Source organism: Pleurodeles waltl, chromosome 5 (genome assembly GCF_031143425.1).
Source record: "Pleurodeles waltl isolate 20211129_DDA chromosome 5, aPleWal1.hap1.20221129, whole genome shotgun sequence".
In the NCBI taxonomy this organism is placed as follows: domain Eukaryota; kingdom Metazoa; phylum Chordata; class Amphibia; order Caudata; family Salamandridae; genus Pleurodeles; species Pleurodeles waltl.
In genome coordinates this window covers 1,141,776,087-1,141,801,259 of record NC_090444.1, presented here as the reverse complement: position 1 = coordinate 1,141,801,259, position 25,173 = coordinate 1,141,776,087, and the positions used below count along the sequence as shown (strand labels likewise).

Genomic DNA, 25,173 nt, shown 5'->3' with positions numbered 1-25,173 from the left:
ATGTTTACTGTTATTTATATTGAACATATGATAAAATTGTATCATGTTTTCATGTATAATGTAGAGAACATCGGTGAATTTAGCATGCGGACTTCACTAGAATGTCCCGATAGAAAATCGTATCAAAGCAAGCAAGGATTGAATTGACTTAGTTAAAGTGAACAGCATGAATGTGTGCCTGAAGGTATACTGCTCTGTGTTCACTTAGAAGTATGTTGATTTGTGCACAGTGGGGTGGAGGATGTTAGGCTTGGCCCTTTCTGCAGGGTCACACACAAACCTTTTGCCTTCACCCCTCCTATTTTTGCTGAATTTGTGTTTGGTGTCCTTAGGTCTCTGTACACTTTACCACTGCTAACCAGTGCTAACGTGTTTGTGCTAACTCCCTAAAACATGATCAAATTGGCATATTTCATTTACTTATACATCTCTAGTAAAAGGGCTATACCATATACTCAGGGAAGGCAAATTAAATGCTACTAGTGGGTCTGAAGCACTTTTTGTGTCACCCACGTAAGTAGCGTCTTAAAACATGTCCCATTCCTGAAATTGCAACCTGTAGGCAGTTTTAAAGTGCAAACTCGATTTGCCAATGTAACCTCCTTGCCAAGCCTTAAACTCCCCTTTTATTGCATATGAGACAATCCCAAAGTAAGTCCTACGTAACCCATAAGGCAGGGTGCATTGTAATTTAAAGGTTGGTCACGTACTTTTAGGTTTTAAATGTCCAGCAGTGAAAAAACTCCTAAATTCTTTTTTTACTACTGTGAGACCTACCTCTCCCATAGGATAGCACTGGTTTACTTTATGACATTTAATAAGTGCTAACAATGAATTGGGAGCAAGTAGGGCTTTAATGATAAAGACAGAGATATCTGTCATGTTTGTGATGGAGTAACCCCTCTACCGATATCTAAATCGGGCCCAAAATTTTCAAAATGCCACTTTTAGAAAGTTGACATTTTCTTCCCATGCTATTTTGTGCCATCAGCGTGTTCCTGGGCCACATGACTGGGTGCAGGTGTTCGTTGAATTTTGTTTATTCCTCCCAGACAGCCACACATTAGAGGGATTAGGTGTGCCTGAATGGGCCATCACTGGCGGGACTGGAGGCACAGCTGGGCACAGCCCCATTTACAAGAATACAGGATCTGCCCTGCATTTATAAAAAGGACTTCACATTTCTTAGTTGTTCATGCAGACAGGCTAGGGCCAGAGAAAGCAAGGCAGACTACACCTAACATGTCAAAAGAAATGATCTGTAATTTTTTCCTATTTCAAAGAAGACACCAGATATTAAAATAAGACCACAGACCCTCTATTCATCACACTTTTTGGACTGTGAAAGTACTCTCAGAGGACTACCTCCTACCTTGGCCTGCTATGTGTTTTGAAAGGCTGCTTTGCTGCCCCCGGAAGGATTGCTCTGCTGCCCGATGCCTGCCTCGAACTATCAGAGGTGTAATTGGCCGTCCTCCTGATCAAAGCCTCAGGGATAAAAAAGGCTCCCTCCATCTTTTACCAACACCTGGACCCATCCTGAGTGAGTCCTGACCCTCCCGGTGGTGCCCCTCCAGTCTTGGACCCCTGGAAGTAGTGGCAAACATGCCCAATTAGCCAAACTCCAGCTCCTGCTGTGTTGTTTTCCAGAGCAGCACATCCTATTTAGTGGTCCCTCACAGAAGGAGTTTCTGGCTTCGCAAAGCCCTTGTCGGCTACAGCCTCCAGCCTCATTCCCCTGGAGATTTGTGACTTCCAAATAAGAGGCTAAGGGCCTGATTTATATGTTGGTGGAGGGAAATACTCCATCACAAATGTGAATGATATCCCGTCCATTGTACTACAATCCCATTGTATCCTTTGGGGATCGTAATACAGTGGACGGGATATCCCTCACGTTTCTGAAGAAGAATTCCCTCTGTCGACATATAATTCAGTCTTAAATCTTCACTGTGACATCGTCCAGCGGCTCCCTAATGATGGCGCCTCCTCCTCAGACACCACTTGCAGAATTGATCCTCTAAACGTCTACCTTGTCAGACATTTTTTTTTACATTTCTTCTAAGTCTAAAGGTAAGTGCTGACTGGGCACAATCTAGTTCTTGTATCCGAATCGCATTCCTTTGCGGTTGACCGTTTTTTTTTATTTTGACCCAGTCTTGTGCAACTAGCTATCTAAGGTTAGTGCTTTGATCTTTTAGACACTATTTGTGAGGATTTGGGGGTACTATATGATATGGCAGTGGGGCCTTAGTGTGCAGTATACTCACAAATACCATCTTGGGTCCAATCAGACGTGTTTTCTTAACCATAAGCTCAAACTTGGGTAGCTGGGTTTGCAAGCAGTAAAGCTTGGCAAAGTAACTAGGAGCAAAGTATTTCATAGGTCCAAACAACAACAAAAAGGATGCCACAACACATGAAACGAAGAAGACAATAATTTAAAAAATATATTACATTTTTATGAATTTTTAGAGCTGTTGATAAGCAAAATACACTGGACAGTTCTGAGTTACAGATTTTAGAAGATATTATCAGTTTTAAATGCAACCGCAAACAAACATTGGTCATCAAAAACTTTGGAAACTTTAGAAATTTTTTAAATAGCTAGTTTGGATACTCTGGCATGGAGTGGGCAACCAGTTCTGGAAGGTCAGAGGTCTAGGGGACCAGAGTGGACACTCTAGACAATTACCTGTCCACCAGAGCATTTTAAGGGATAGATCCAAACTTTACAGGATGATCACTATAGTCATCAACTGAGTGGTCCTGATGCTGAGGGATGCAGGCAAAAGATGCTCAAAGGATGCTCCAGTTATGGTGCAGCCAATGGGGATGTATTTGTGGTTACTGCTCGGGGTATGGGTGAAGCGGGGCCAACTTGGCTACAGAAACTATGGTCCCTCGAAGTCCTCTAAGTTGCAGAAGCAGTCCAGCCACTGCTGGGCTACTGGTGAGTCTGAACTGCAGTTGGGGAGAAATCTTTAGGTTGGGACTGGTGTCCCTTGGGTGTGATGAATCTGTACTTGGATAGCCCTCCGGGTTCAAGCAGACTCAGGTGCAACTTTTGAGTAACTCTGATTTGTCCTCTTGGGTGTCCAGTGACTGGTCCCTGCAACATTTCTCAGGTGGCCCCAACTTGTCAGTTTGGGCTTCTTCAGATCATTTCCCTGGAGCTGGTTCCAGGAGATCCGCTGACTGATCTTTGGAGTCCCTGCTTTAGGTTGGGGCTGGAAACCAAAATTTTGTGTGCCAGGACCTGCAGGCACAGTCCAATCTTTGGCAGGCCAAAGTGCTTCAGGGCAGTCCTTTGTGGTCCTCTCTCTGATTCCAGCATGATTTGTGGGTCAGTGTGCCAGGGGTGCCACATTTATCCCTGAAAAGTGCCTGAGAGGACTATGCAGTCACTAGCCAATGAGCTACTGGGTTCCCTCCTACCTAGTGACAAGGTGTTTGTGATGTGTGGCATCTGGCTATCCCAGAGTGCCACATGTTTGCCCTTTTCAAGATGGCACAACCCTTCCTCGTTCGTCAGGAGTTTGGTAGCTCACCCGGGGGGTGTGTCTACCAGAGGATTACACACCCACAGTAAAATTGATTTGGGAACAAGTTCTCCTCCTTGGCCCTGTCTCCACTTTGTCTGAAGGAACAAAATGCATCCTACTCAGGGTTGTTGGCACTATTTCCCTTACAAAGGCAGCTTTCTCTTTGAAACTCACCTTTTGGGCTACCACCCTGAGTGGCCATCCTGAGTGAGGGGGTAACACCTCACTTTTCTGTAACTGCCCTTGTTTCTGGGCCTGGAAGTTGTTTACACATCTCCCCAGACAGTAAGAGAGCTGTTGTTGTGCCAGGGCCTTTGTAAGGCCGCTGAGTTAACTGGAGCACATAATGACAACTTTCTAAAAGTTGCTAAACTTTAATTATGATATTAAATTCTACCTGGCTATCAGGTCAGGTTTGATGCCATGATTAATTTGATACTTTACATGACCTGGATAGGTAGTACCATTCAATAGTTAGCCGGGTTGGTGTGCCCACTGGTAACCCTGTGTTAGCCAATGGGGCAACTAAATTATCCACAGCAAAATGGCAATTTGGAAGTATTGCTAGTAAGACATATTGAAAATATATGTCCTACTTAACAAAATACAGCTCCCTGCCCTAGAGCTTTATAGCTCTTTTTGGGGGAGACTTATATATTGTTAAGGATTAATATGGTTTTGCCATTAATGTGAATGGCAAAGTCGAACTGGCAGCGCTAACACTGTCCTTCCAGTCTGTAGTGGCAGGCTGGGAGCCATTTATGTACTTCATCCCACAGAGTGGAACAAATGGTTCAGCAGCCCTTAGTAGACACTCTACTTTACATGACTTTATGAGTACCTAGTAATGGTGCCCTGGGTAAGTAAGTCAGTCCTTGCCAAATGAGTGTATCCAATTTCACATGCAATTTGTATGGGGTCAGAACAGCAGGCCTCAATGCACTCTCAGAGTGGAAAAACCAGCAGTAAATATCCAGAAACATGGGGGTAAACATTTAAAAGTTCATAACTCTGGTTCTAATAACTGGATTTTTGTCATTTTTGTTGTCAAACCATTTATTAAAATGTACTCTATTTGTTTAAATTGATGTGGGATTTGTCTTGTGTTGTGTTTTCACTTTATTACTGTTTGTGTGCTGCATTAATACTTAACACATTGCCTCTAAGTTATGTCTGACTACCTTTGTGCCAAGCTATCAGAGGGTTAAGCACAGGACAATTTAGTGACTTTTGTGCGTCACCTAAGCAGGGATTGTGGCTGTTGTTTGAGCAAGGCTAACACCCCACTTAACCAACAGCCCAATTTCTCACAGGGGAATAGAGCATGGGGGACAGGCATCCGTATTATATAGTGTAAAGGATGGAAGCTGGCCATTTTCTATGTACTACATCTAGTTTTCTATGTATGTTGTGGACAACCAAATGAGGTCTGTATTTTGCAGACTCATTTGCTCTTTGAGTGTTTCAAGGGGAATGGAATGGTTGACTATTGCTGAGGTCTCAGACAGGTCAAGCATGATAAGGATACTTGGTTATCCAATATGTAGATGTCATTATCTAGAATCTTTATTGATTTAGTCTCCATGCTGTGCCTGGTCTGATCCATGACTGGACTTCATTAATTAGGGAAGCTTTCTCAAGGATATTTTTGAGCAGGGCCTCCTTGCAGCTCTCCAGGACATTTGCCAGGAAAAAAGACTGATGAATAAGCAAAAATGTTCTGATCTGTGGATTTGCCCTAAGTTTGTTTTAGGAAAGGTGAGACCTAGCCAGATTTTCAACATGTTGGAACTGCTCATTCAGAGAAAGAACCAATAATCAAGCAGAACATGCAGGGAGGCACAGAGAAGGCACAAATACGTTCTATAGTTTAACACAGTGAGATGAGGAGACTTTTGGAAGACAAATGTGAAGCCTCTGTGAATTGAAATGAAAACATGTTTTATTGAACATAGTACAGGTAAACTTGTAGCCTTGAACATGGATCCACAGGCTGGTTGGTCATGTGGGACTTAAACCAGTGATGGTCCAGAGCCTTCCCACTTCCAGAAGATGGCAGATGTAAGTGAATCAGTTATTTGTTTTTCAGTTGCTAGTCCTTGGTTGCCTTAGAGGAGTCAAATGGTTGACTAATAATTGGCATTACATTACAAGTCGTCAGGGATTTCCAGTAGGAGATGGAAAAATCTCTGATGGTTTGCAGGGCATTTGAAATGCTATCTTTCTGAATTTTATATCAGTTCCATTTGGCATTAGCAGACCCTTCTTGGAATGTTTTTGGGTTTGGGAACCATCTCATTATAAATTAGGGGCTCTTATTATAAATTGATAAGAACTATAATGGGGTTGTGAGTTTGATGATGAGCTGTGGAGTTAATGATTAAGGCTGTAGTTCGATGACTAGGCTAACTGGAGACCTGTTTGAGATTTCCCCAGGAATGTCATATTAAACAAAATTTTCACACCCTCTATGAAAATGACTCTACCATAGGTGAATTAAATATACACATTTTACTATGGGTAATTAGGTCCACCAAGAAGGAGGGTATTATTTGTTTAGCAGATGTTATACTAAGTGTACTTGAAAGAGATATATGTGGCCCTGACAAGAAAAACACAAAATTAGTTTGGCGAGGCAAGATGGCGGCCGCGAGTTGCTAGCGGTCAGAAAGCTCTCCTTCCCCCCGGCTCCTGTGCGGCGTTTTTTGTTTCCCTCGCGGGGAGGATTATGCGGGCGGCTTCAGATGAAGGCATTCCCGCTTACATCTGCGGTAATCACCTGCCGAGCAGTATTGCGCGCGGAATCGGCGGATTTATTAGGAGCTCCCTGGGTGATTTCGGCCATAACGGCCGTGGCTTCCTCATTTGGACATTTGCTATTTTCTTACCCCATCACGGCAAACAGCGGCGGATGGCCCCGAAAGCTGCACGCGGCAGCCGGCTAAAACCAGGGTCGCAGGAACGACGACCTCTGGACCCCCAGCCCCTCGTTCGGGGGGGATCACCAGGAACAGCGGCTTTGGAAACACCGGCAGTGGTGAGAATGTGCCGGAGGGCAGGCAGCCAGCCCCAGGGAACTCTGCGGCTTTGGGGTAGACGTACAAGGCAAAGAATGGCGCAAAACAGACTGGAGAAAAGGAGGAAGTGGTGACTATACCCCGGATGTTTAAAGCCCTTCATAACTCTGCCCCTACGGGGGGCAGCACTATTATAAAGGACTCTGATACTGGACCTATATGAGGTGCAGCAGAATTGGCTGGGGATGGCGACAGCACTGGTCCCGGATGTCTGGCTTCCTCAGATAGTGGAGGGTCGCTTCAGGTGAAAACCAATGTTGGTAGCCGCTTTCTGGATGTACATCAAACTGTAAGTTGCAGTGCTGGGGGATCCCCACAGGCTTCTGTTTTTTGTGTAGGGGGTAATGGGCTTGCAGCTGCATCTGAGGGGGAAATTGACCTGCCGTTATATGCCCCTGGGTCTCAAAGCAATGTAGGGCTGGCGCAAGAAGTAGTGTCAGGGGCAGGGTACTGCGAGCAAGTAGCAGTAGCAGCAGTATGCTTATTGCCAAGCATCGACCCGTCAGCTCCAGCTTGTACTCTGGAGGCGATCCGTGATTACCGGCAGGGTAGAGTGGACTTATTAGCTCAGGGTGAAGTTGGGGAGAATTTTTTTCCCCTGTCGGATCAATCTCAAGACTCGGATGAGGACAGCACCTGCCCCTCCATAGACTCAGAGACTTGTGATAGTTCTACAGCGCCTTTAACCCCTATTTATGTGTTGAGGGGCACCACAGTCAAACGCCAATCAAAGCAGACTGAGATAACAAGACTAGACAAAGCTGGTGAGTCCAGTGGGAAGAGGGGAAAAAAAAGAAGAAGGTGTCTAGGACGAGAGCTATGTCCTGGGACTACACAGAAACACAACAACTGCTGCATAGTATGGGTGATCTTTCAGTGGCTCCAGATCAAACAGAGGTTAATGTTCTGAATGTAGAGTCTGTGCCCCCTTCCCCTTCTCTGCACCTTATTTATCAGACCATCCCGTCACAGCATAAGCAAACGCAGAGGGACAGCAAGAAAGCCAGGGTGGCCACGAAGCAACTACAAGTGGCAATCAGTAAGGTTGCGAAGACATGCTGTGAAATTGGGGAGCGGATTGTTGCTATTGAGTGCCGGGCGGACGCACTGGAACCAGATTTGGGTGCAGTGACAAAACAAGCCGCTATGCATGAGAGTCAACTCTCTGATATTCAGTGGAAAGTAGAGGACTTTTGTCGTAACAACTTGCGCTTAATTGGGATACAAGAAGGTGTAGAAGGGCAGGACTCAAGAGCCTTTATAATTAGATTGCTTAAAGCAGCACTCCCGGAGCAGACTGGATGGGACTGGGAGAAAGAAATACAGAGAGCCCATCGGTTTCCACTACGTCTGAGGAATCAACAATTAACAGGAGCAAGTGGAACAGCCCAGCAACAGCCTAGGGCCTTTATAGTCTATTTTGGCAATTATCTGTTGCGCCAAATAGTTTTTGAGAAAGCCCGCCCTGATGCTAGGATTAGCTGTGAGGGCTGTACATTCTTCTCCCGCCCCGACTTCTGCCATGCTACGGTAGAGAGACGATGGCGTTTGAGACAACTGATTAGCCCCTTCCAGGAGAAGGGAGCGGAAGCCTATCTATTGTCCCCGGCTCGACTTAAGACTATATATAATGGGATGATACGAGTGTTTGCATCCGAGATCAAAGCCAAGGAGTACTTGCAGTCTTTGACTTAACTTTTGATACATGGTTGATACATGGTTAAAAAAAAAAAAAAAAAGCAGGGCTTATTTAAAAAAAGAAAAGGAAAAATGAAAGGGGCGGGTGATAGAGGTGGGTAGCCTGGGAAGAGCAGAAGAGGAGGAGGGGTGCTCTTATTCAAATGGTTGGTTTGTGGGGGTCTAGTCTTTTAGGGGAAACAATTTTTCTTTGGTTAGTCAATCTGCTTAATCTAGGAGTCGCTGCAGGAGCCCTTCAAGGGGGGAGGGCTGCTTGTACATCTTACAGACTACAGTCTGGAAGCCTCATTTGGTTGGGTGGGGGCTGGGTGGGAGGTAGTGTTTCCTTTTGTGGGTGGGGAGGTGATTGGTGTGGTGGGTTGGGGTTGGGTAGGTTTTGCATGGGAGATGCACAGAAATATGTATTTGAAGGCACAGGAGATTATTAGGTGTATGATGAAACAAGATGTAAGTTTGAGTGTATTTGTTACAGTTTTCAATGGGGGACCGTAATGTTTTACGGGTAGCCACCTTAAATATATGTGGGCTAAATGATTCTAAGAACAGACGTCTTGCCACTCATGAGCTTAGAACATTAAGGGCAGATATAATTTGTTTGCAAGAAACGCATGTTACCCCGGCTAAAAAGTATTTGTTGGATTTTCCTGGTTTCCAATTAGTCGCATACACCACCCAAAATACGAACACTAGAGGGGTTGCAGTACTTACACGGCGAGATTTTCTTAAGGTGGTCAAGAAAAAGGTTGATAACATGGGCCGATGGGTGATAATAGAGTGTGCTATGGGACAATCGAATTTTACTGTGTGTTCTATCTATGGCTCTAATGTTGATGATCCGGCTGGTATTAATATGTTGAATACTGAACTTGCGCTCTGGGCCTTACCGCTTATTGTATGTGGGGATTTTAATATACATACTGAGACTAATATCCCCTTACAGAATCAGGGTTCATACGTCGGACGAAAGCCGAAGGTGTTTCGCGCCTTACAAATGTTGCTGCAGACTCATGGTCTTCTGGATGCATGGCAGCATTGTATGCCTATGGATCCTGGTTACACTTTCTTTTCATACCCCCACCGAAAGTCTGTCCGGTTAGACTACTTTTTTCTGTCTTCATCGTTATGCGAAGGAATTCTGGTGGAAAAATTCCCTAGGGTCATATCTGACCATAATCCCTTGGTAGGACAACTGTCGGACTTGCGCAAGGAGCGACATCTGAGACCCTGGTCTTTTGACCGGGGCTTGCTGCTTGACTCAGTTTATGTGTTACGGATGAAAGTATGGCTAACTGAGTTTTTGGGTTTTAACAGGGGTACGGCTCCACCGGGGATGTTATGGGATGCTTTAAAGGCTGCTATGCGCGGGGAAACTCTGAGCTACGCCCTTAGGCGGGAGAAACAACGGCACCTAGCTATATCTGCGGCCCAGACTGAATTGGCTTCTTTGGAGAGTCAGATAGTGGTGCTTGCAAGGAATAATGCTCCAATACAAGATACTTTGGATAAGATGACGGTCATGAAGGCCAAGATCATTCAGTTGTATTTAGACCAAGACATCATTAAAGCCCAGATTCGTACGCAGGAATGTTCTGAGTTTAGTGAGAGGGTGGGCAAGGTGCTTGCATATAAGACTAGACAAAAGGCGGCTCGGAGTGCCATTTTGGCAATTAAAGATAGGCTGGGGCAGATTGTGTATGGAGATACGTTAGTATTACAGGTGTTTAAAGAATATTATTCCGCATTGTACCAGCAGGAAAATCTCTTCTCGGATGAGAGAGACGTAAAGATTGCTCAGTATTTGAGTGATATGTCGTGCCCAAAGTTATTGCAAGAGGAGGGCTGTCAGTTGACTGCCCCCATTGAGTTGGATGAGATTATCTCGGCTCTAACTGCTACATCTAATGGGAATGCCACTGGCCCTGATATGATCCCAATAGAATTCTTTAAAACGTTTTTTGAGGAATTGAAGGATGATATCATGGCACTCTTTATGTCAGTACAGGCTGGAGAGCGGCGCCGGGCTCATGGCTGGAGGCTAACATTGTTATATTTAAAAAAAAAGAGAAGAACCCACTTTTACCAGGCTCCTACCGACCTATCTCATTGATAAACGCGGATGCCAAATGGTATGCCAAAATCCTTGCGGCTAGGCTTAGCCGAGTTATTGGTGGGCTTGTTTCCCCTATTCCCGGGCGGGGGACTGCCGATCATGTTAGGCGTGTTATCACCATGTTAGATGCATCTCAGGCTATGGCGGCCCCTATGGCATTAATATTATTAGATGCCGAAAAGGCTTTTGATCGGGTCAATTGGAAATACTTATGGACAGTGCTCAGTAAAGTTAATATAGGGGCTGGTTTTATTAAAGGCTATACAAGGTTTATATCAGAAGCCCCTTGCTCGAATTCAATTAGCCGGGGCAATTTCAGAACCCTTCTATATTACAAGAGGAGCTAGGCAGGGTTGCCCCTGCTCCCCTTTATTGTTTGCACTCTATATAGACCCCTTGATTCAGAAGTTATTGCAAAGTACATTGATCTCGCCTATGGTAATGGCGGAGGGCAGGTTTAAAATTTTGGCATATGCTGATGACATAGCCGTCACTACTCCTGAACCAGGGAAGGCGATCGAACAAATAGAGAAACTAGCTGCGGAGTTTGGGCAAATCTCAGGCTATGCATTAAATAGGAGTAAATGCCAAATATTGGGCAATGAGTGGGCCATTATTGAAGACAACAGGAGGGCCAATCAAGTGACCTATCTAGGTGTCAGATTGTCGGTTAGTTTGGACTTGATAGTAGAGAGCAATCTTGCTCCTGTCTTAGCTAAAACCAGGAAAGAGTTGCATCATATGAACAATCTGCATTTAACAATTATTGGTAGATGCAATCTTATTAAAATGATTTTTTTACCTAGGGTCCTATATTTTTTCCGCACTATCCCGCTGGAATTTAACAAAGAATGGTTTAAGCATATGGAGAGTTTAGCGACTAATTTTATCTGGTCTTTTAAAAAAGTACGGCGGGCATATAAGTATTTAGTGCTACCCAGAGAGAGGGGGGGTGGGCGGCCCCTCATTTTCTTTTTTATTACTGGGTATCTGCACTGCAATATATCCAACCATTAATTAATCGACAGGCTGATAATCGAGATTTTGGCGAAATTTGTTTTACTATATATAATATGATTTGGGGAAGTCATGCCAATGCAGCTTTCTTAAGAACAGTGGAGCATAGTTACTTTAAAAAAGTTAAGTTCAAGACTGTCTGGGCTGCATTTAAGGTCTGGACCAATGTTAAAAAAAAATTGGAATCGTCCGGATCAATTTTTACACCCCAATTTTGAATTCGTCGGTACTTCCTGACATTTTTAAGGATGAATACTGTACCAGGTGGGCACAGCTTGGTGTTCGGTGTATTGGTGATTTCTATGGGAATACCCATCTTAAATCTTTTGAAGAACTGACAAATGAATTTTCATTAAACACCAAGGATTTTTTTAAATATTTGCAAATTAGACATTTTTGGGGGGTAAATTTTAGATCAGCATCTGGCCAGGTGGGGGATAGAATCCCAGTTATGGAGGTTCTTCATAACTCCACTAGATGGCGGGTTTGCTCGCTTTATCCGCTCTTCTTGAACTTAATGCCAGATGACTTGAGTAAACAGGCGGAGAGGTGGGCTCGGAATATTGGAGCTTCTGAAGTGGCAGCACGTACTTCTTTAGATATGGCACTGCGTTTTATATTATCTGCTGGGCCACAAGCCCAACATTATAAGACTATTTTTCACTTATATTATACTCCCGCTAAGCTATTTAATTGTTGCAGCTCAAGGGGGGTGGTGTGTCCCAGATGTAAGAGTGTATCGGCCGACCTGGTACATATGTTTTTTAAGTGCAGCAGGCTACATGAATTTTTTACTGATATGGCTAACTTTTTAACTAGGCTAACCATCGGGAGGTGGTAATTTCACCGCAGTTAGTATTACTTGGAACTGATGGAGTGGTATCCCCAGAATATTCACAGAGGTTTTTGTTTCTAGCCATGTCTGTGGCCCGCTGCTGTATTGCATCTGATTGGTTGGAGTCAACTCCACCAACTTTTACCCATTGGCTGGCTCGGATGTGCTCATTGTTTTATTTAGAGATGGGCGCTTATGCGTGTAAGGGCCGCGGGCGTAGACGGTTGGGTGAAGCTATCTGGGCCCCGTTTGCACAGTGGCTAGGCAATAATTGAATCAGGCTCGTAGGGGATCTATTCATTTATTTAATTATGCTCAACTTTGGCACTTTATTTGTATTCTAATGGTCGTGAACAGGCTATTTCATACGCCCCCTCTCAGTGGTCTTGATGTCTGCTGTAGATTGATGAAATTAATGTATGTAATGATGTGTATTTATTTAATGTATTCATTGTATTTATTCAGCCTTCTTTCTGCTTTGGTATTTGTACACTGTGCATCTTCAATAAAAAAAAATAATAAAAAAAATGAAAGAGATATATGTACTGGTGATATATTTATTTTGCTAACACGATTTCAAAGAAATCGGGTAATGGGCCTGGAATTTCATTGCTTGTGGCACATGATAGATTAAAGATACTCATGCCTTGTGCGGGTCATCCAATTGCTGCCGAGGAGCCTGCGTGGAAAGAGGATATTTACAGTAATGAGAAGTTGGTGAACCAGCTTTGAATAACGCTAAGGAGGTGGAAACACATTCTCCAAATAATACAAAATAATGACAATATTACTTTTTTGGAAACTGGTTGCAAAGTGGTTTTAGGAAGAAACAAATGTTTCAATTATTGTGATAGGGATAGTTGGTTGGCTTGATCACGTAGAGGCCTTATCTATCAACATTAAAATGGACAGTTGTCAGATTGTGCCTAACAAACAATTATGCCTGTCAAATTGTGAATAACCTCAGGTGGTCCAATTATTAACATTTTCATATATCAGATACTTAATGCAATCTGAATATTTAGGGATAAATGTGCTTTCAGGTAATTATTTATATGCCTTACGTAGGTGGTGAACATTCATTCCTCCACCATATTTGTTTGTATCTGGAAAGGAGATATTTTGGTGCAATTATTATTATTATGTTTTTTTAAAGAGATAACGGCGTAGTCGTTTAATTATAGACTGATAGACTTTTGGAGCCTGACAGGGAAGTTGTTGCTTTACCCTTCCACATTCCCATAGTGATTGATGCTTAAGTATTTACTAGAATGTGGTGCAGCCCCTGTATTCTATGTTTTCATAGGGTTCGTATCTGTGGGCTAGCATTAAGCCCATTTTAGACAGAGCTGGTTTGTGTGCAGGATTTTAACCTCTCTCCGAATATCCAGAATGCCCATGTGAGTGGGACAAAACAAGTTCATCTTCCAGGATCATTATCAATGGTCAATTGTTGATTCATCTTCTACCTAAAAGTCCTAGCATATCCCCGAGTAGATGGTAAAATATTCCCTTTTAATGGCTGCAGCCTATACTAAAAGAGCTCCCTTTTGAACAAATGACAAATAATCTGGATATGTGACCTTATAATATATTTAACATTTTAAGTTTTATGAGCTTTAAACTAGATTGTATGACTACTTCACATAAGGGTTTCATTTCACCTCTCTTCCTCAATTAAACCTAAGTAAATCACCTAGCATCGCTTCAAGACCTTCCAGTGCGTCTAGTAGTTTACAAATGAGGGTAACATATCTTTTGGAGACCATCTTGGCTAATAGGTTCTCTGTCACTGCCCTAACATTAGTCTCTGAGTTCTGTCCATGCAGAACCAATGCTCATTTGCTGTCCAGAAAAGGGCTCTAGCTATCTCTGCCTTAAATATCACCAATCTTGATTATGTTCATTAGTTTCAATGCAGCTTCCCAGGCCTCAAGTACTAAAACCATAGCACATGAAATATTTTCTAACCTGCTCACTCCATAGATAATGTGCAAATATTACATGGCCAACAGATTTTCTCAAATAGAGGGTTCCTACAGTAAGAAGTAAGCTATCTGATTTACCATAAACAGATGAGCTGCCGGGTAATACCGACTACATTATGGTAAAAAAAATGCCTCCCTCTGTAAAAATATTTCTTGGAGAATTAGACCCAAAAAGTAAGGTGAATGAAACAACATTAACATTCCAGAAGAATGTATGGGGGTTTCTTAAGTAGGAAATGGAAACACAGAAAGGATAGTTTAAACTAAGTTCCCTACCAAAGAGTGAAGGGCAGTTTTCTGGAGTGTATGATACTGATTTAAAATTTGTCAAGAAGCATCATTTTATTACACTCCTGAAACATTTTGGGCCATATTTATCATTATTTCACGCAAATGCACTATGTGAAACAAAGAGGGCAGGAAGGCACAATATCTATCAAATATGGCTCATTCCTGCTCTCTCCTTGAGCTGGTGCACTATGGGGGTCATTCTCACCCTGGCGGGCGGCGGAGGCCGCCCGCCAGAGTTCCCCCCTCCAAAATACCGCTCCGCGGTCGAAAGACCGCTGAGGGTATTTTGGGTTTTGCACTGGGCTGGCGGGCGACCGCCAAAAGGCCGCCCGCCAGCCCAGTGCAAAATACCCTTCCCACGAGGACGCCGGCTCAGAATTGAGCCGGCGGAGTGGGAAGGTGCGACGGGTGCAGTTACACCCGTCGCGAATTTCAGTGTCTGCAAAGCAGACACTGAAATTCTTTTTGGGGCCCTCTTACGGGGGCCCCTGCGACACCCCATACCGCCATCCTGTTCCTGGCGGGAGAACCGCCAGGAACAGGATGGCGGTATGGGGTGTCAGAATCCTCCATGGCGGCGCAGCTTGCTGCGCCGCCATGGAGGATTCATTTGGGCAGCGGAAAACCGGCGGGAGACCGCCGGTTTTCCACTTCTGACCACGGCCGAACCGCCGCGGTCAGAATGCCCAGCGGGGCACCGCCAACCTGTCATTTTAGCCCTGGCGGTCTTGGACCGCCAGGGTTAGAATGACCCCCTATGTGTTGGCTGGCACAGATGCAGGCACTCTTGCACCAAGATGCAAGGGTGCATGTGTTCCAAACAGAATCTTGCACAAAAACTGCCCTCTGAGGCGTTTTCCCTCTTCTATGTGAGCTGCAAAATGCACCACACACAGAAAGAGGAAAAAAGAAGGAGAAAAAAATGTTTCTCATTGTTTTGCATCTCCTGGGAAGGTGTAGCATTTTTTAGCATTCTAAGTCTGAGAATGCACCAAAATCCATGGGTGAATGTGAAGCAATACCCATGGTACACCCATAGAACGCCTGCCTGGGACAGCGTAACACAAGGCAATGGCTTACGTTGCCTTGTGTTACTCTATATTTACCTGGCTATGTAGGGGCACACTAGGTGGCCTTATTTTACTTGGTAAATCTCATCTAGGTTTTGCATCACCCTTATGTTACCTTGCGCGATGCAAGGGACACGCAAAACTTTGATAAAATATACCCCTTCAGGTTTAGTGCTAATCTCCTTATCCAAGTAAAAATGTCATCAGCACTTATATAAGTGGTACAGTGTGAGGGACTTGATGGACATATTTTGCACAGGTAACAAAGTATTTTTTTTTTTCCAGTTGATGCTGAATCATCAATGTCAGCAGAGCTTCTCTAACCTAGCATTAAACTAAGAACTGTGGCCCATGGGTCTACTGGAAATTTTATGTTATGTTCTGTTGATTTGTACAGTGCACTAGTCACTCCTGAGGGTATAATGGCACTTGCACAGGTGTCTCATGTGTCTCACTGAGTGGTCCCCACAGTATTATTTAAAGAGCCAGGTCTTCAGCCTGTTACGGAACTCAAGAAGTGAGGAGGAGATGTGTTGATGTGTTGATGGAGGTCATTCCATATTTTGGATGCAATGTAATAGATTAACTGACTTCCTGCCTTAGTTTTGTGGATGCAGGGGGTGTGTGCGATTGAGAGTGTGGGAGAATGTAGGTGTCTGGCTGACTGGTGCAAGTGTAGGCAGCTGTTGAGGTATGCTGGTCCAATGTTGTGTAAGGCTTTGTATGTGTGTGTGAAGAGTTTGAATTGATTGCTATTGTGAATGGGAGCGAGTAAAGCTCCTTGATGTACGGTGTGTATTGAGTGTTGCATGAGAGGTCGAGAATGAGTCTAGTGGTGGCTTTCTGAATTGTTTGGAGTCGACTTAGGAGTTTTTTGGAGATTCCTGTGTAGAGAGTGTTGATATAGTCCAGACTGTGAGTGATGAGCACCTGAGTGATGGTCCTTCTTGTGCTCTGTGGCAGAATATCAGGATAGGATTACATACAAGGATATTGTTAGAAATGGGGTCTTTGGTTGTCAGTCAGGTTACCCCCTATCCAAGCAAGGACCCTCACTCTAGTCAGGGTAAAAGAGAATCACCCTCAGCTAACCCCCGCTCAGCCTCTTGGTAGCTTGGCACGAGCAGTAGGCTTAACTTCAGAGTGCTAGGTGTAAAGTATTTGTACCAACACGCACAGTAATTCAATGAAAACACTACAAAATGACACAACACAGGTTTAGAAAAATAGAAAATATTTATCTAAACAAAACAAGACCAAAAAGACAAAAATCCACAATACACAAGTCAAGTTATCAATTAAAAACCAAAAAGAGTCTTCATGTAATTTTAAACAGAACACTAACACTGTTAGCGTGGAAGTGTACCCGGGTGCGTAAAAAATAACCCTGCATGGGTGAGTGTGTGTCAAAAAGGGCTTGCGATGCGTCAATTTCACTCACGAGTGAGACTGTGTGTCGTTTCTCCTTCAGTTGAGTCGACGTGCGTCGTTTCTTCTCTCCGCAGGAGAGTGATGCGTTGATTCGAACTGCACTCTCAGGTCCAGGCAGGTCCAGGCAGGCCTTGTGTTGTTTTTACACGCTCAGCGATGCTTTTGTTGGAAATCCTGCTGCACAATGATCTGAAAACCATGCAGCGCTGGTTGCGATCTCACCAACCTCCGTCAACGATGCTGCGCGTCATTTCTCCAGCCGCGAGTGTCGTTTTCCAGTTGCGTTGCAGGCGAGCATTGATTTTCAGCCGCGAAGCCGGCGGCGTGTCGATTTTTCAGCTGCAGATCGGAGTACCGTCAATCTTTTCCCCGCATGGAGGTCGGTGCATGGATTTCTCACTCTTGGCCTGCCAGCTTCTCCTTTCAGGGTCCAAGGAACTGGATGGGCACCACTTGGCAGAGTAGGAGTCTCAGCAGAGGCTACAGGTGCTGGCAGAGAGAATTCTTTGCTGTCCCCGAGACTTCAAACAACAGGAGGCAAGCTCTAAATCAAGCCCTTGGAAAGTTCTTCACAAGAAGGAATGCAACACAAAGTCCAGTCTTTTTCCTCTAGCACAGGCAGAAACAGCAATTGCAGGAGGGCTCCACAAAGCACAGTCACAGGCAGGGCAGCTCTTCTTCCTCAGCTCTTCAGCTCTTCTCCAGGCAGAGTTTCCTCTTGGTTTCCAGAAGTACTCTAAAGTCTGTGGTTTTGGGTACCCTTCTTATACCAGTTTGCCCTATGAATTAGGCTTACTTCAAAGAAAAGTCTCTCTTGTTTGTGAAATCCTGCCTTGCCCAGGCCAGGCTCCAGATACACACCAGGGGTTTGGAGACTGCATTGTGTGAGGGCAGGCACAGTCCTTTCAAGTGTAAGTGACCACTCCACCCCTCCCTCCTAGCACAGATAGTTCATCAGAAAATGCAGACTACACCCCAGCTTCCTTTGCGTCACTGTCTAGTGAGCAGTGCAAACAGCCTAACTGTCAAACAGACCCAGACAGGGAATCCACAAACAGGCAGAGTCACAGAAATGGTTTAAGTAAGAAAATGCCCACTTTCTAAAAGTGGCATTTTCAAACACACAATCTTAAAATCAACTTTACTAAAATATGTATTTTCAAATTTTGAGCTCAGAGACCCCAAACTCCACATGTCCATCCACTCCCAAAAGGGATCTACTCTTTAATCATATTTAAAGGTAGCCTCCATGTTAACCTATGAGAGGGACAGGCCTTGCAACAGTGAAAAACAAGTTTATCAGTATTTCACTGTCAGGACATAAAAAGCACATTACTATATGTCCTACCTTAACCATACACTGCACCGTGCCCTTGGGGCTACCTAGGCCTACCTAAGGAATGCCTTACATGTCAGAAAAGAGAACGTTTAGGCCTGGCAAGTGGGTACACTTGCCAAGTCGAATTTACAGTTTAAAAAGGCACACAGACACCGCAGTGGCAGGTCTGAGACATGTTTACAGAGCTACTAATGTGGGTGGCACAACCAGTGCTGCAGGCCCACTAATAGCATTTGATTGACAGGCCCTGGGCACCTCTAGTGCACTTTACTAGGGACTTAATAGTAAAGCAAATATGCAGAAACCAATCAACAATACAGTTTACACAGAGAGCAAATGCACTTTAGCACTGGTTAGCAGTGGTAAAGTGCTCAGAGTTCTAAAGCCAACAAAAACAGGTCAGAAAAAATAGGAGGAAGGAGGCAAAAAGATTGGGGATTACCCTGCAAAAGGGCAAATTCCAACAGATATCATTAGCATACAAGTAATTTTGTTTAATCTAACATTCTAATTGCTCCTTTGACAGTGCCAATAGCATTGGAGACAGAGAGAGAAGCCTTCCTGGCCCCTGACTCAATTTGAACTGTCTCCCAAAAATGTAATTAATCCCAACTACCACTGGGAGCTATGCAGTAGTTAACTGATATTTTTTATTCTAATTTTATGTGAGTAATAATATATGTAACTAAAATGGATGTCAATAGACTACAATGCTGTTGAACACCTTTTATGAGATTAGTGGAAATATTTTACTTAATGTTGTACTAATAAATGCTCTCTTCTCTACAAGATTGCTTTGTCGTGAAGATATAAATGACCTTTCCTTTTTGTCTAGGTGAGCTATGCCTCTACTGCTGCAATTCTCAGCGATGAGAGAAGATTTCCTTCATTTCTACGAACTGTTCCAAGTGATATATTTCAAACAAAAGCATTGGCTCGGCTCATAAATCATTTTAGATGGAACTGGGTAGGAATCATTGCAACTCAAGATGAATATGGACGTTCAGCAATGGACAGTTTGTCTGAACATTTTGATATGGAGTCAGTTTGTGTAGAATTCAAAATCATAGTCCCATACGAAGCAAGTCTTCAAACTCTCAATGACAGCATCCGTGGCACAGTGAGCAAAATCAAAAAGTATTCAGCAAAGGTAGTGGTACTCTTCGTAAACAGCCCGATTGTCAATATCCTGTTGAAGGAGGCCGTAAGGCAAAATGTGCAAAGGGTCTGGATAGCAAGTGATGTTTGGTCAACCTCAAAAGTACTTGATTCTGTGGAAGAGTTGCATAAACTTGGCACCATACTTGGCTTTTGTTTCATGAGAGACAACATCAGTGGCTTCACGGACTATCTGCGAAACCCACAGCCTGCGCCTGGAGCAGTCAATTCGTTTTTGGAAGAGTATAGCGCATATAACTTCACAAATGACACCCTAGTCAAGAACATCGATCTTGGTGGTTCTTACGCTGCTCACTTAGCAGTGAAAGCAATAGCCGAAGCACTAAGAAATTTACTGTGTGCTAATGGAACGTGCAACAGACACTTCAATTTTCCTCCTTGGCAGGTATTGTTCTGTAATTTCATGGCCTTGTCTAGTTATTCTCATTTCCACCAAATTGAATCTATTTACAAATTTCTATGCTTTTGCCTGTTGTATATCAGAGACCATTTTAGTTTGCCAACAAGCATATTTTTGTGGTGACTCACAGTATCATCTTAAGCAAATTTGGAGCCCTGGGCAAGACACATTTTGGGGACACTTTGGAAAAACTTCTAATTTTATTACTCATTGTTTCCTAATTCAAGCCAGCATTCTACCCAATGATATTGAATCATACTCAAAAGTACAGAAATTGGTTTGGCATCTTCATCGACTTTATTGTCAGACCGGGAGATAAAATCCATCAACAAGGTACAGCATAAACAACCATTAAAAGATACATATCATTGAGTAATCAAAAAACAATTGAAATTGGGGGTGGGGGTCACAAAACAACTGATATATGTCTTGCTGAGGGATCCAAATCCTTGGGTATAGGGGGAAAGAGTGCGAGGTAGAGGTAGGCAAAGAAGGAGTTTGAGACAGAGAAGGTGGGATAAAAGAAAAGGTCACTTTTCCTACGGGGGCTTTGAAATGTGGGGCTCTGGGCAACCAACCGCTTTGCCTTTGTCTTAAAACATCTCATTGCACAGAGAAACCTGCCCTGCTTAGCCTTTAATTCTAAATAACCCAAGAGCTGCAATATATCTGCAACATACATGTCAGTAAAACTTTTTGACATCTTCGTTGGTCATGTTAGCGTTCGGGCCATTTCTGCAAATTAAAAAAGTCTTGTGATTTTGTTACTGGCATCTTTTTTCCTCACGCACCATTTCAAACATTTCTGAAATTTGCTTGGAGGTGTGCAGGCCATTTTCCACAACTTCTATTAATTACTTATAGCGTGTTTTTTTTTCCGATACCCTTTTGCTGCTGTGACCCTTTTGCTGCTACTGTGTTTTGCAATAAGAACCAATGGAAATAGAGTCTTCACTGAGTATTAGCAACACAAAAGGATGACAGACGGAGTGCTGAACAATGCAAACACTCACCCCCAGTCACAGATCTGGGTTTAATCCATCGTTCTTTTGCTCACCATGCCACCCCAGTTTGGACCCAGCCATATGCAAATCAGTCTTGACCCTGTTCCTCATGGGAACAGTCCAGCCTGAATTGCCAAGCCAGGTCCTCTCTGGACCGGAAACAAGCATTCTGGGACCGGTTTCAGGGTATCACCCTTCATTAGCCAGGCTAGCTTGAATCCAGTGGCACAGTGAGCACGGGACCCATGTCTGGGCATACTCTTCCCACTTAGGGCAACTTTAGCAACACAAAAGGATGAGGGACGGAGTGCTGAACAATGCAAACACTCATCCCCAGTCACAGATCTGGGTTTAATCCATCGTTCTTTTGCTCACCATGCCACCCCAGTTTGGACCCAGCCATATGCAAATCAGTCTTGACCCTGTTCCTCATGGGAACAGTCCAGCCTGAACTGGCAAGCTAGGTTCTCCCTGGACCGGAAACAAGCATTCTGGGACCAGTTTCAGGGTATCACCCTTCATCAGCCAGGCTAGCTTGAATCCAGTGGCACAGTGAGAACGACACCCACGTCTGGACATACCCTTCCCACTTAGGGCAACTTTAGCAACACAAAAGGATGATGGACAGAGTGCTGAAACTGGGGTGCCGTGGCGAGCCGAGTGAAATAACGATGGATTAAACCCAGATCTGTGACTGGGGGTGAGTGTTTGAAAAGTTTCAACACTCCGTCCATCATTTATTTTGTTTTGTGATGTTTCTTTGTGCGCCCTAAGTGGCAGGGGTATGCCCAGACGTGGGTCCCTTGCTTGCTGCGTCACTGGATTCAAGCTAGCCTGGCCGATGAAGGGTGATACCATGAAACCGGTCCCAGGATGCTTGTTTCCTGTCCAGGGAGGACCTGGCCTAGCAGTTCGGGCTGGACTGTTTCCTTGGGGAACAGGGTCAAGACTGGTTTGAATATGGCTGGGTCTAAACTGGGGTGACGTGGCGAGCAAAATAATGATGGATTAAACCAAGATCTGTGAATGGGGGTGAGTGTTTGAAAAGTTTTAACACTCCGTCCATCATTTTATTTTGTTTTGTGATGTTGTTCACTGAGTATTACCCACAATCTCCAGGAATTATAAACATATGGCAGAAATGGCTTAAAGTACTGTTTATACCAGAGCTGCCATAACCATCATATCTTAAGCTGACAGTTTAAGATTGTGACATTACATGGCTGTCAGAAATTGAGGACAGTTGGAACATACCATCCCACTCCCTTCATCCCTAATCACTTTGTCCATCATTTTTTCACACTCCTTCTGTTTTCTCCCTCTTGCTCTGATCTCACTCATCCTCTCTCTCTCCCCTTCTGCTTTTTCATTCACCTCTGTCTCTCGTTCCCTCCTCTGTTTCTATACCTTTGCTTATGTCTCTGCCCATTGTGCCTGATGCAGTAAAGTGAAAAAGGCATTAGCAGATTTCGCGATTATTCAAAAAACGACTTCCAGTACCTCCTGCTGACCAGGAAAATGGCGGGTGAGAAAAATGACCAGTACAGTCCTGAAGGGCCCCACACTTCTGCTACAAATGTGGGCCATATTTATGGCCAAGTGGCACAGCACGGCAAGTCACCTTGTTGCGCTGTGTCACAGGGAAGTGACAGGAAGGTGCCATATTTATCCCAGTGCAGAGTATTCCTGTCCTTTTCCCAGCACTGGTGCACAATGGGCTTTCTAGTGCCAACACAGGAACCCTTAAACCATGGTACAAAGGTGCCTGCACAGAAGCAATCCCCTGAAGCCTTTTCCTATTTTATGCGTGCTGCAGAATGGAAAAAATAGGGAAAAAACAAGGAGAAATAAAGACATTTCTCCTTGTTACGTTTCCCTGGGGAGGCATAGGTCTTTTGCACATTCCCAGGTCTACCACTTCTGATAAATTTGGAAAGGTGTCAAATTAATGGATGTTGCAAAAAGCAGCCACACAACTCCCATGAAATGCCTCCCTTGTGCAAAGTAAGACAATGCCACAATTTGCGCTGTATTGCTTTAACAGAGATTTATAAAGCTCTCGGGTAAAGCAAGGTGGCCTTGCAAGGCTTCATGAATATCATTTTTGAGTTGCTTCGCACATGGGCCTTAGTTTATAAAAAAATACTAAACAGGCAGGCTTCCCTGTTCATTCAAGATGATATAACTAACACGGTCTCGGTGTCTCCACTAGGTTATGACAAATAATGTATTTTCTCTTTCCCCGAGAATTTACAAGGTAAAAGTTAGAGAGATGCCTGCAAAAAATAGTATGATCCAGGCTCCACAAAAGCTTCTGACAGACCAGTGTTTACCCACTGTGGAAGATGCTTGCCACAAACATAACATTTTGACAAAGAGGGCCCACTTTAGCTTGTACGAATCATAGTTACAATAAACAGAAATAAGTGTTCATGAATGTTTGTACATGATAATTAAATTATCTCTATAAACAACCCTGCTTCTTCTTTCACAGCTGCTCGAAAAGATAAAAAGGGTTACGTTTTCTCAAAATGGCACGCCATTTTACTTCACAAAAACTGGAGATTCCATTAATGGATATGATTTTGTTAACTGGCAGAATGATAATGGCACTCTGAAATATACGGTTGTCGGAAATTATTGGTTGGAAGGGCGTTTAGAAGTCTCAGACACTCATATTATTTGGAATACGTTGAATAACACGGTAAATAACCTTCCATTAATGTAATCTTGTCTCATTACTTATCTGTAAAATTAGTGTGAATATGTATTCGTATCAGTTGTTTTTTTCTACTCGTTTTCTATGTTAAAAAACTGTTTTATATCAACTCTTTCCTCTCATATGCTCTCGCCCTCAAAGCTATGCCGGTGACTGCATCAAGTGTTTAACTTATTCAATTAGCTGGCCGGGATTGAAATAATTACATAAGTAAGGCTGTTCTTACCAACATCAAAGCATAAATATATATACCTATTTGCGAAGGTACAATAGGTCTAAGAAATCACCTTGTAAGTTACATGTTCGTCTTTTCTTAACCCATTTGGGGTTACTTACTAAACTTTCTGATCCAAATAGACATAACTTATGCTTGACATGTAGCATAGTCTTATGTGTGGGAATTGCTAAGAGTTTGTTTTCCTCGCTGTAACTGTGCTCCTTTCACATTTTGGCTAAAACATGGCAGTTTTGGTCTAGGAGATTTAACACAGTGTGGTGCAATAACCTAGCAGATTCTGCATCGTCCTGTGCGATCAATATATTTATGAGGTTTTTCTGCCTGCAAAGTGAATGGAATGTTGAAAGATGGTATGTTCTGGTGGTACATCAAACAGAGAAAAGGTGATGGGTGGAATCCTTGCAATAATTCTAACCACTGACAATTGCTCGGGGTAGCATTTCAACTCATTGCTCTTTTGACACCATGCCACCCCAATTTGGACCCAGCTATACGCAAATCACATTGGGCCCTACTCCAATAGCAACAGACAAGGCAGGCCAGGTCCCCACTGAACCAGAACGCAAGCAACCCATGACCGGTTTCACCCTGATTGGAGCGCATCAGTTGGGTGTAGCTTGGCTGCAGTGACACAGCGAGGACGGGACCCACGTCTAGTCGTACCCTTGCCACTTAACGGCAGTACATCAAACACACAAAAGTGACAGAAGGAATGCTTGCAGTAAGTCAAAACACTTGGCATGCTACCCCTTGAGATTGCCAATGTTTAGATGTTGTAAGGTACATCTACTCCTGAAGAAAGCTTTCTGAGCTCAGCCTCCTGTGCATTGGGGCATGCTCCCGGATGCCTGCTAGGTAGAGATAGTTTACTACTGGACATAGACCACTGGGAATTTACAATTAAATGCCAGAGGGGTGGTAAGGGAGATACAGTGCAGTTGTATCACTAGAATCTGGGTTTTCAGAAACATGTTTGATGCATTTCTAACACATATATGCACATTTAACTTATACCACATGGACTTAGAGTGAGAGCTGTAGAAAATGTACTAAAGCACCCTAAAACGTCTCATTGTCACATTGGCCCTCAGTTGGAACATGGTGGAGGGAGGTTTAAACCACTGAAGAACCTCCCCAATCCACCCAATTAAGGGCCATATGTACGAACACTTTTTCCCATAGACACAGAATGGGTAAAAACGTTTGCTACATCTGGCCCTAAATCGTTGAAT

General features: G+C 43.7%; 1 protein-coding gene across 1 annotated transcript in view; it reads left to right on the top strand.

The window, feature by feature from the left end:
* LOC138297098 (G-protein coupled receptor family C group 6 member A-like) overlaps positions 1-25,173 on the top strand; it is a 195,521-nt gene that overhangs the window by 73,528 nt on the left and 96,820 nt on the right. Inside the window, exons 4-5 of the mRNA XM_069236599.1 lie at positions 19,237-19,965; positions 20,208-20,313. Coding sequence (XP_069092700.1) covers positions 19,237-19,965; positions 20,208-20,313 — 835 coding nt within the window. The remainder of the gene's footprint in view (positions 1-19,236; positions 19,966-20,207; positions 20,314-25,173) is intronic.